The 12479-nt window shown below is 35.8% G+C and overlaps 1 protein-coding gene across 1 annotated transcript; it reads left to right on the top strand.

Annotated features, from left to right (window-relative positions):
- Positions 1 to 6569: 6569 nt before the first annotated feature.
- LOC136806859 (heparin lyase I-like) lies at positions 6570 to 11183 on the top strand. The gene is made up of 5 exons (XM_067063429.1): positions 6570 to 6630; positions 7350 to 7384; positions 8633 to 9029; positions 10112 to 10421; positions 10697 to 11183. The coding sequence occupies exons 1-5, from the start codon at positions 6570 to 6572 to the stop codon at positions 11052 to 11054; spliced, it is 1161 nt and encodes a 386-aa protein (XP_066919530.1). The 3' UTR covers positions 11055 to 11183.
- Positions 11184 to 12479: the final 1296 nt, after the last annotated feature.

The following is a 12479-nucleotide window of genomic DNA, read 5'->3' as shown; positions in this document are numbered from 1 at the left end:
TCATAGTTCCAGTCACTGTTTCCGTATCTTAATTCGATCCAGTTTGTGGTGTAGAAATGATCATATAACTTTGGATTATAGTAGCGGTATAATGATACTGGAGAAAAAATAAAAGATTGATTTATAAGACCGCTAGAAGAGGTTACAACAATTTGATAACAGGTTTTTTCATAGCTTTTCGAAAGCGTTGACAACGACGAGTTACGAAAGTTTCTTATCCATAAACGAACATGCTTAATTGGATAATCTCTATTCGGCAGAAACGTCCCTCATCCACGATTTTAAAATCGGAAATTAAGAAAAAATCAAATTCTTAAAGACTAAAGAGTGGCTCCAAAATTGTCCGAATTGGAGCCAGTACTGTTCGAAATAAGACGTGCTAGATTATGACGAAATATGTCTGTCAAAAAACTTTTCAGAGTGTGCTTTTAATAATCAGTAGACGTCTAGATTTCTACGAAAATGCAGAAATTTTTTTCTAGGCCATACCTAGTATAATCTCGCTTATAGGTGAGAAAAAATAAATTAAAAATAAAAACAGGATAAACTTTTACCTTTACCACTTTCAATCGCCGGGTACTTTGCAAAGTTGTTAAAAAATTGATCAGCATTAACTACGCTTACAAGTATTAATATTTGTAACAGCTTCATTATTGCGGTTTGTCCAATCTTCGTGTTCACAATATTGAATGAATCCAGTCCGTATTTGACAAAGTCTGTTTCGATGATTTAATCGTCAGAGTATTGCAGTTTTTTGAAAGTTTCAAAGAGATTTAGTTGAAACCTGCAATTACTGCCCCTTTTATACCCGCGATACCAACTAAGGTCCTATTAAAACAATACATAAAATCAAATTAATAAAAACAAATAAGCTCAAAATTTTTTCTGGATTTTACAAGTACTTTCGAAATATCTTTTGAGTAATCTCAAGCTCATAAAAGCATCTTTTAAAGAAAATTCATGAATCTAGGAAATGAAACTTAAAAGCATATACATCATTGAAAAATCTGAGAAAACTTGCGATTTGCCGACTTGCCATTTTTTATTTATTGAAACATCTGCTGGATATCGCATTTACAAGAACCCTACCGTTGAGCCGCAACTTGTATACAGTGGAACCTCTAATTAGCGGACACCATCGGGGAAAGGGGTTAGTGACCGCTAATTAGAAGTGTCCGCCTATTAGAAACTTTTGATCTCGGAGCTCCAATTTTGAAATTAGGCCATCCCAGGGTGTCGAAAATACAAAGTTGGGGTCTAAAGTACTTATCTGCAGACACAGGCCATAGAAGAACAAGAAAAAGGTTATTAAAACGCAACAAATAAGTTTTTAACAAATAAAAGGAAATCTAGAAATATAACACCAAAATCGAAAATACAATTCGTTGAATGGGTCAAGGGAAAACTGGAAATTTGAATAATAAGACTAATAAGTGCTTGAAATAAAAATATCTAAAATATTTTTTCGATTTTGGACGTCTGTGACCCGTTTGATATTCAATGTCCGCTAATTGGAGAGCTAAAATAAGGGTTTTGGCCATTTCGTGCGAAAAAATTTGTCCGCTAATCAGAGGGTCCGCTAATTGAGTGTCCACCTTTTAGAAACTTTTTTATGAGGATTTGACTAGGGAACGGCCGGGGAAAATTAAATTGTCCGCTAATCAGAGGTGTCCGCCTTTTAGAGTGTCCGTTAATTAGAGGTTTTACTGTATTGCAAATCACATCATATTTTACATTCCCTTGTCAAACACGTCCCTTTGTTGCGGTAATTAAGGAAATTCCGTCTTTTTAGATTTAATAGTCTTTATTTAAGTTTAATCTCGACTTTGCAAGTAAGGTATAACTTCCCATAAACAGCTTAGCTTTTTCTAAGATAATAGATGTTCTATGGCAAAAGATTGACTCAATGTTGTTATATGCAAAAAAATATCCAATGTTGAGAAAAATACCTTAAAATTTCATCCCCACTACTCTTTTGTGCTTGATATTGTAGTTGGCGTCACTTTTCAATTTTTCGGAAAAAAATCACCCCAATAGCATTTTATAATTACATCTCCCCCTTTTATGAAATTTTCCTAAAAAAGTGCCAAAATCTTCATTTCCCTTGGAGGTTTTTGGGAAAATCACCCAAAATCATATAACATTGACCCCCTCATTTTATGGAATTTTTCCCAGAGTACCAATCCCACTATGCTTATTCCACCCCCTCTACAATTAAGCACATTACATTTTGTATTAGTGTTGTCATTTCTTTCTACAAACACATACAAAAAATGGTCAGTTGTGTAAATGCTCACACATGCCCATCACCAATCTTGCCTATGTGCAGCCCCATATGCCCTATGATTTTTTCAGACTTTATACTGCCATCGATTCTGGGCTAAATCATATCAGAGACACTGACAAAAAAATTCAAATATCTGCTCCTTATTTACTAGCTGGGGTAATTTTTTTGATTGTAGAAAAGATCCTCTGATTTCCAGTCTTCCAGGGCACCTTATGAGTCTGGTAAATGACGTGCCCTACGTGCCGTCGTGCCCTCGTTTTTTGAGGTGCTTTCGTGCCCTACGTGTCTGATGTGCCTTCGTGCTCGCGTGCCTTATGTGTCCAACGTTCCTACGAGCAATATGGGCGATTTTGGAGGGCACGTAGACACGTAAGCACGCAAGCACGCGAGCACGTCAAGGCATATATATTATTTTACCATATAAACTATAACTAGTAAATGGGACCTATAAAGTCAAACTTTAATCATAAAAAATTGTTAGGTAAAAATCACTATTTCATATTCAAATTTATAAATCTGTCGATAGTCAAATTGTTATCTGACAACACCTGCTCTAGGAGAGAGGGAGTTGTTCTTCCGATTCTATGATATTTATCGGAATTAAACATTAACTGTTTAATACCACGATCTACAGACACTCGAACGACATGTCCTGCATAATTCTTTTGCTGTTTTCGAATGAAACTACTGACGTCTTCAGTATGGCAGATAGAATGGAGCTTAGCGTTATTAATTTTTAATGGAAAGTCTCCTTCTTCAGTATCGACTCGACTGAAACCACGTCGTATCATTTTGCGAAGTAGACTTCTGTACGTTGAATCAAGCTTATCAAATTGCGCTGTGGTCAGATTCCAATTTTGACAAGAGTACGTTAGTCTACTTCTAACAAAGGAGTTAAAAAATTTAACTCTTGTAGATAGATGAATTCCATGATTCTGAAGGAGGTTTGTCATACTTGCGAATTTTCCAAGTGCCATCTGAATGCGATAGTTGATTTCAATGTCTCCGGTATTAGGCGCATTTGGAGAGATGTGCGAACCAAGATATTTGAACTGGCCTGAATTTTTCAACGGGACATTGCGAATATCAATGATGCTATCAGGATAGTTAGTCTCGAGGTAGCAGTGATTGAGAATCATCATCTCGGTTTTGGTTTCGTTCATTCGAAGACCAAATTTAACGAACATATTGTCTAGTAGTGTTGACGCTGATTGTAGAGATGAAAGATTAGTCAAGAAAAGTATCAGGTCGTCTGGGTACCCACACCATGGGAGTGATGATATTCACCTGATAGCTTCTCGCTCTCATTTCGCATTCGAGGTCGTTCTGCTCTAGAGATTGATCTTGGATTGATTCGATACTTATGTTTAAAGATACTAACCTCGTCAGTAAAGTTACATTTTTTAATAAAAACTCGCATGACGTAGTCAATGTAGAGGTTGAACAACAGAGGACTCTCAGGTCCTCCTTGACGAACACCTGATGATACATGGGATGAAGTGTTCGCTTCATGGAAGGTCAAGAATGTTTGACTGTATAACTTCTCTAAGATATCGAATAGTTTTAGGTCAGCATTATCAGGAAAGCGAATTTTGATTGATTGAAATAGCCAGTCTCTGGGTATATGGTCAAATGCAGCCGTTAAATCAACAAACAGTAAGTAGAGTGGTTGCACTTTTCGATTGGATATTTGTTGTGTTCTTTTGATAGTGAAAATTCCGTCTGTTGTACATCTGTTTTTTCTAAATCCGTTTTGTTCATCTGTGATTTGTGCCTCATACCACGGTCTGATTCGATCCAGTATGATATTTATCATCAATTTACATACAGTCGAGCCAATGCTGATTCCCCGATATTTGGTTGGGTCGGATTTGGAACCTTTCCCTTTCCAAAGCGTTTTCAATCTCGAATTTCCCCAGGCGCTTGGTAGATCCAGATTAGACCTAAGATTTTCTACCAATTTATGGATACTTGGAGCATAATCGGGTGCTCGCATTTTTTGAGGATTTCAGGGTCAATGTCATTGCTAACCTTGTCTGATTTTAGTTGAAGAAGGTGCTTTTGAATTTCCTCGATGGACGGAGTGTCAGTGTCTATAGGGATGTTGGTGGAAATGTTACGAAGCTCATTTATAAAATCTGGCACGTTAGTCGAGAGTTCTTCAGGGATTATGAGATTATCACGGCTTGGATTGAAATGTTTTTGGAAGTGTTTTAGAAGCTTTTCTGGGGGGCATTTTGCAGTTGTGCTTCTAAGGGTTGTCTCTTGGTTTTTAGCCCTCGAAAAGAGTTTGTCGAGTTCTCTATTGATGGCAAATTGATTGATCTTTTCAGCTTCTGATTTATAATACTGATTTCTGAGATGTTTTGATCGTAATCGTATCCTCTTTCTAATAGTAAATAGTCCCTTACTATTGTTACGAAGAGTTAATTCATCTTTCAATCCGTACAGACCAATTCAATTCCTCATCATCATGCGGGCACGAAAGCACGTCAAAAAAATGAAGGCACATGGGCACGTCATTTAGTAGACTCTTTTTTATCAAGAACAGCTCAAATCATTAATACAGCAGACCCCCTGGTGCTTTTCCAGTTCAGGTCTGGTGGAAGCAGGGAGACTTGGGACTTCAGCCTCCCCACTTTCGAGCAAATAATGAGATTTTTTTTCTCGAATTCCTATCGAATTTCATCTCATTTTGATCCTTCAGCCCCCCATTTTAACGGTTGTTCCGCCGAGCCTGCAATCAGACAGAGATGAAACTATCTAAAACAGAACTGATAATGAAATTAGATTTCCTAGAATAAATTATTTCAATTTGAGCATGCCTCAGGATAAACAGCTATTTTAGTATTGATTTTTTATATTTCCCTGTTATGAACATTTCCCTGATCGCATGGGTATGTAAAAATGCTTAATAAAGCGTTATTTCTTTCTAAAAATCATAAATTAAGGAAACGAAACTCAGAAATTCATCAGATCATGAAGAATTAAGTTTATCTATTTAACATCAATATATGATATTTAATTATTTACACATTTGATGTGTTTATGATAATTGCATACAATTATAACTAAAAAAATGGACGTGAAGCTTTCGTAATCGTCTTATCGGCAGTCGTAATAAAACTTTCATTGGTAAGAGAGGTTTAAAAATCAAATGGAAGAAAACGTCAAGATGATTAGCGAAATGGCTAATTCCTTGAGAAATATCCGTTTTGGTAGAAACAGCACATAAAATCAGTAAAACACTTCTTAATTTTGCTGTTTGAAAAGCCTAAAATCCGGCCGAAGTTGGATACTGACTATAGAAGATATGTTTTCCACGAAGTGGGGAACACTCCGTAAGGATCAACCGTTTTCATCAATACAAACTAGGCTACACGCATCCTCTGATATGTTTTGATATCCCCTATGGATACGCAACGTGTATAAAATTCCCGTCCGAGAACTACCCCCGTCTTTGTGCTTTTGAGTTTTAAAAACTTAATCAGTTTTAAGTGTAATATGAGAGGTCTTTGAATGGGCTCTTCCAGAAAAAATCCGTTCATGGGGGGTGGAGGATATATTATTTTTTTCATGAATTACCCCTGGACATTTTGATTTTTAACCCCCTGGACACGGGTTATACCCCTGGACAAACATCAAATCAACCCCGTGGACACAAAAAATTACCCCTGGACATTGGAATTTACCCCCTGGACATTGCAATTTTTTGGTATTTTTTCAATACCCCTGGACAATTCATCCTCCACCCCCCATGAACGGATTTTTTCTGGAATAGCCCAATTTCATTAAATTGGAATAAAATTGGAATGGCTAAAGGCTAATACATCGTCGGATTCATTGCTTTTTTTATTTCTTGTTCTATCTATCATAAAGAAGACTCTGAGACTTTATTTTAGGGCGCTATTTTTTATATCTAAAACAAATGTAGATAGTACACCGGTCCCCGTAAACGAGGCCCCCATCGGTGGGCGTCATGGCGTGATGAAGGGTTTATCGTGGTGCAATGGCGTGAAATTTAAAAAATATGGCTTGATGGCGTGAAAATGAAGGGCTGGCGTGATCAAAAAACTTTTCTTTTTCAACATTGCATGTTGCACATATTCAACATTGCATGTTTCACATAATTTTCAAAATTACCTAATTCAACATTAAACATTTATCGTTTCTATCTAATATTTAATGTTTAAAAATGACATATTTGACAAATAAGGCAGAATTTGTGAAATGCTTTGAAAAACTATCTTTTAATTAAGATTGAATAGTGTTCGATGTAAAGATGAAGACGTTTAAAGAAGGGATCATTATATATCTTTTGCTTGAGCTTTTCCTGCTCTTTGGTAAGGTTCCTTCTAGTATAATCCTAGGTTTTGTTGCTCTAAAGTTTATTTTTTACGCCGTTCTCGTTCTAAAGAAAGTCGAAAAATACCCCTTTCTCACAGACCCGGTAGGATTTCTTTCAGCCAGTGGAGATAAAAATAATGGACTGAAACTCGATGGGGATTGTCCCATGTTTTTCCATTCCAATTCTTTTGTTTTTAAGTCAAGAAAACCAGTGGGGATGGGAAAAATAGTATATACTTTGCAGTGAGGTCTTTATTACATTATTTTCAGTGGGGACAAAAATTGGAGGATAATTTTCCAAAGGGGACGACGGGGCTCCAGTGGGTCGGTGAGAAGGGAGTGTCGAAAAGGTTTGTTCACATGAGGCATTAAATTAGGTTTATATTTTCAAATTGATAGACATTGACTCAATTTTTATATGTCGCACAAACCCTTGTTGAGGGTTGTCCTAAATTCACTATTCCGCAATTCCGTCAAACCATAATTATTCGACACAAATCATAAAATCTGAAGGGCCCTGAAGTAAAAATCACACAATTGTCAATTTGCAAAACTGAAAAATAATTTTTTTATCATGAAGAAAACTAAAGTTTTTTGATTACCTTGCTTCATCAATCATGGCCGAACCGAAAGAAAGGCAAATGTTATTGCAGCATTTCAGAGATTTCCTAAAGTACACTTTCATTTTAAGATAAATAAATTCTATATTTTGCAGCGCCAAGCATCAATGGAAACATCCTTACCAAGCCGGTAGGTCTTTCTTGTTTTTCTGAAAAATTTCGAATTAAGTTTAATCTTATTTCACGATTAAGTTCATCTGGGCGATATACTAAAGGATCATTATCACACCCCTGTCTCAGTGCCCCGGTGGCATGATTTCAGTACATGATTTTTTTCAGTACATGGTTTCAGTACATGATTTTTTCCTACGTCACTGCAGTAATCAAATTTTTATTGCACTCATTTGTAATCATCCTAAATGGCTTGGGAATTCAAGAACTGTTTTTTATTGTCGCTGTCTTTATTCAATTTATATCTCAATTCACAAATGAGTGCAATAAAAATTTGATTACTGCAGTGACGTAGGAAAAAATCATGTACTGAAATCATGTACTGAAAAAAATCATGTACTGAAATCATGCCACCGGGGCACTGAGACAGGGGTGTACTATCTCTCATATGAGATCCTTAACCTTAACCGAAGATTCTCAGGTTCTCAAACTAAAAGCAAAACGCAAATTGTCAAAGTGTATTGGACCTTTACAACTTTCAATAATCCCACAGATTCCATCAATGAGGTAGTCCCAAGGGACTTTCAATTCACGCAACCACATAACTTTTTCTTCTAAATTCACGCATTCGCGCATTTCTTTTTTTGAAATACACAGGTTGCAAAATTAAAGTAAAGTCTGAAGACAAATCAAGCTTTTACTCGAAACTATTATGTGCTTGCTATCCATAACATTTATTTCTGATTGTTTGGAATTTATTGACAGTAATAAAGTTATCCGCTGTAAGTTGTAAAGTAAGTAACATGGGAATAAAATCACGTGAACTTTTTCGAGTAATCACATGTTTTGACTGCATTGTTATAATTTTGTAACCCGTGTATTCACGCAGTTTCTGTTCACGCAAGGCTTTCCAATTCACGCATACTCGCAGCTTTTTTTAAGCAAAGCGCTGGGGGCCATTAATAATCCTTTAATCAATAACGTTAGAGACTTTGTTTGAAAAATCTGAGCACTTGTTTACGCCTATACACCTTTTCGACCGTAGTCGCGCGGTCAGACGCGTGCCACTTTTATCTCACTACACTCGATCTAATCTTTTTTTGACACATTTTTCTATTGTCTAAAGGTGCGAAAAAAAGACTGGGACGGTTTTAGTGGGGTAAAGTGGACAAAAAATACCCGGCTATGGTCGAAAAGGTGTACTAAAGAAAGTGGTTGTATCTTAATTTTTGTTATACAAATATTCTATAGTACAATTGATTTTCAGTCTATCTTTGGGGGAACGGATTATGACGTTGTGATCGATCCATCATGCAGTATCGATGGCAATGGTGTTATTGATGGCAAAATCAGTCCTCAAACAGACATCATCAAAGATGACTCGTCTTGTATCTTCAAATTCTATGCAAATCCAAATCGTGAAGTTACTCCAGTCCAAAAAGGTGGTGATGAAAATGTCTACATCAAAGCCAACGAGACTTTTATTTTCACAAGGAGTAGTGTTTTAAATGGACAAGATAAAGGACGTGCTGAGATGAATTTTTGCTTCACTAAAGCAAGCTCACCAAAGATTTCTGAATTCAATTCATACCAACTAGCGTACTTAGCACACACCAAACGTATCGTTGATTATTGTGATAACGCGGTACATACTACATCAAAAGGTAAATTTTAACCTTCTCAGCTCCCAAACACCCTGATCAATCTTTGACGGCTTATATCTCCTGAAATTTTCCGGATCTCCCGTAGCTACTATTTGAAAAGTCAGAATATTTTGATGATAATAAGTTAGTTTTGGGCTCGTGGCGTAATAACAATAAGGGCTGGTGTTAAAAGGGCCTACGTAAAAAGGGCCAGGATTTTGCAATTTTAACCTAAAAGCGGCGTTAGTTTTTTATCATTATTTCTAAACTTAAAGGATTTTAGGTATGACTCGAAGACGAAAATTATCCATTGTTTTACTCCATATTTATAACTTCAGTGAAATATTTAATATATTTAAAAATCAGTGATTTTCGATGGAATTTTCAACAGTTTACTACTGAAAAATGACATGATAATAAGTAAGTTTTGAGCCGGCTAAAGTAAGACGTTGCTTTAAAAATTCTTACATATTTTAAAGGGTTAAGAAAGAAATTAGGCAATGGAGGCTGATATCATGCCCTAGAAACTGCCGGACCCTCATTGAAGGTGACGAGGTTTTGTACTCTTAGCTGCCTAGTAAAAAACGGGGCAGTTGGAAAGATCTCCAAATTTTTATAAACAGGGGGACCTAATTGCCGGGGGATTGAAAATTGTACCTATAGATAAGGGAGGAGATGGAGTTTTTACGAGCTCTTATTTGATTTAGTTGGTCGTTAACCAGTAATAAAACAATTTTGTTATTTTTTCTAAAGAACGCGTCATTTTTATTACTTCAAATTATTAAAGTATCTTATAAAAACTCCATCTCATCTGATAACCTGATAGATACCCCAAAAATAAGGTAATTATAGACAAGGCAAGAACAAAAGACTTAGAGCAAAATAAGGGAATGTCAAGGGAGTGTCTTTTAACAGCTGAAAATATAAATTAATAAGTTAATAAACGGTGGGGAGTCCTAGTAAGGTGTTGGGGTTGAAAAATCGAAAAATTAACAAAAGGGGGACCGCCGTTTAGGCACCTTACAGTGACTTCGCGGTTTCTTACTGTAAAAAGTGTTAACTTTATACAGATTTTGTACAGAACTTTATATTGACATTACAAGGTACAAAAGCAGACTACGGTGCATGGGTATTAATTCCAAATGATACGAAGACTACTAAAGCTAGATCTGTCATTTTTCAATGGCATGGGCGACCGAACGGTCTAGTCTATCAAGATTCTAAAGGAGTTGTCGATGAGCTGGATGATGCTTTACCGTTAATCAAGAATAGTAAAACATTACAGAAAGCAATCAAAGCTTATGATGATGTAATCAAATCTGGTGGTAAATTTAATCAGGGCGGCTACCCACCACTTGCTGTCAAAATTGATCAAAACTATTTGGTGATTGTGGCTAGATATGATGATCGAAGGTAAACGCTATTTCGTAAAATTTGCTGGCTTTTTTTTTCATCGAGTTTCAGTCCGTTATTTCTATCCCCCACTGGCTGAAAAAGTCCTACCGGGTCTGTGAGAAAGGGGTGTATATGCATGAGAATTGAAGATTTTTCAAATTTTTGCCTTTTCAAAAGCCAATGTCACTATAAAGTAAGAACAGGTGAGTTCATCAAAAAGTCTAAGGTGAAGGGGAGTGATAAAGTTGATCTTTTCAAAATAAGACTACTTAAGAATATTCTGATCGATTTAGGTACAATGTCAAGTCTGTGCGATGCAGTATTCCATTCTCGAAATATCCTGTTAACATTACGAAGAAATGCTTGGATACGAAAAAAGAGAAAATGTACGCCACCACCATCCATCGTGAGCCTTTAGAAGACTGGATTGAACGATGGAACCATTTGAAGTTGATTGTTGATTGGCAGCCTCTTGGTATTAATAGCACAGTTACCATTTTTAAAAATCATGAAAAGGTCAAAAGCTGGAAAGGTCTTCTTGGCCGGAATGATCGCAATGGATGTTACATGAAATATGGCGTTTATGCCAGCAAAAAATACGAAGATTTTAAGCTGATAGTCGCCGATGCATATTCTGATGTCGATAATTAAGTCACTGGTGGGGCTGGATAGTGGCGAACTTTCTCAGCCAATTTTTTAGAATTGAAATACACGAGTTTGAAATCATTATATTATATTATTTTCATCTTTATTTGGTAAATAGAATTGCGTTTAATAGTCTACCTAGCCAGTAACTTTATAGTATAATTGGGTGCGTTTACACTGGTAGGTTTCCTTGATTAAACCCATCAAAGTGAAACAAAGAGGTTTGTGATTGATGAAAAAATCTGGTTTATTACAGTTCTTTGTAGGCTCTATTATAACATGTTAATCGATTTTGCTTAAGGCTTCTAATCGGTTGAATTTTTATTGGTATTTCCAAAGAAGCCTGTGATTGGTTGATATTGATATCCATACATCACTCGAAATCCGTAAATATATTTATGGCAATGGTGTTATGGGGGTTTTACTCAATAGCTACATTCGTCTTACCATGGACATAATAGAAATTAGATGGACTGTTAAATTTTTCTCTGTCTTTAAAGTTGCATTGAAATTCTTTTCAAATCGGCTTTCTTTATTATCGAATCATTGTCAGCAAGACAAGCTGGATTCACTGGAAGTTTTTTATAATTTTTGAAAATACATGACAACGATACCAGTGAACTGTTATCAGATAGAATAATATCTCACTTTGGCTACTTAATCATCTATTCAGATTCCCTTTGTTAAAAGTGATTATTGGTCGTAAAAACAGTTTCTCAAAATCTGATCCGTGGATAGAAATCTCTTTATAAGGGTATGTTTGCACGGTATTTTTTCTCAGTTACGAAATTTTTAGTTTTGGAAAACGATTGATATTTACAAATCTATTTTAGCTTAGAATCTGAAATTTTAGGAGCTGAAATTTAGTGATTCCATCGATTTTAACTCCTAAAATTAAAAAAAAAATAATTTTAGTCTATACGGAAAGAATAACTAATTTAGGTGAAAACTTGACACCCAAATTTCTTTTCTTATAAGTGCGTTTTCAAATAGTTTTCAACACTGGTGAATCTATAAAATGAGCTGATTTCAAATATGTAATTCTTACTTGCATTGAGGGGACCGAGTACCCGAAATTTCCAGTTGAAAATAATCAAATTATGTGCATAATTTTTTGAGAATTCAAAAGAATCCAATCAAGCATGAGAAAATATGCAATTAAAATACGATAAGAACAAAGAAATGACATTATTATTGCACACGTGCAATTGGATTCCCATTGCAACTAAGGGACCCCTTACAGACACGCTTCATTTTGAGGATAAAAGCATGAATTCATTCTATCTGATAATAATTCTATGACGATACGTTACAATAGAACGAATTTCTATTACATCTGTGGTCTTACACATCAACAACCATTGACTTCAAAGCCCAAAGGACTAGACTCGAGATATATATGTCGCCTGACTGTCTTGAATGACAGTCAGC

Source organism: Clytia hemisphaerica, unplaced genomic scaffold, assembly GCF_902728285.1.
Source record: "Clytia hemisphaerica strain Z4C2 unplaced genomic scaffold, Clytia hemisphaerica genome assembly, whole genome shotgun sequence".
In the NCBI taxonomy this organism is placed as follows: Eukaryota; Metazoa; Cnidaria; class Hydrozoa; order Leptothecata; family Clytiidae; genus Clytia; species Clytia hemisphaerica.
The sequence above is the reverse complement of the archived record's forward strand: the minus strand, read 5'-3'. Positions and strand labels throughout refer to the sequence as shown.

Bases quoted from the DNA above. Each gene is read 5' to 3' on its own strand.
- LOC136806859 (XM_067063429.1), top strand. From the start codon at position 6,570: ATGAAGACGTTTAAAGAAGGGATCATTATATATCTTTTGCTTGAGCTT. The intron at 6,631-7,349 runs GTAAGGTTCCTT...TATATTTTGCAG, and splicing joins TGAGCTTTTCCTGCTCTTTG to CGCCAAGCATCAATGGAAAC. The intron at 9,030-10,111 runs GTAAATTTTAAC...TGACATTACAAG, and splicing joins GGTACATACTACATCAAAAG to GTACAAAAGCAGACTACGGT.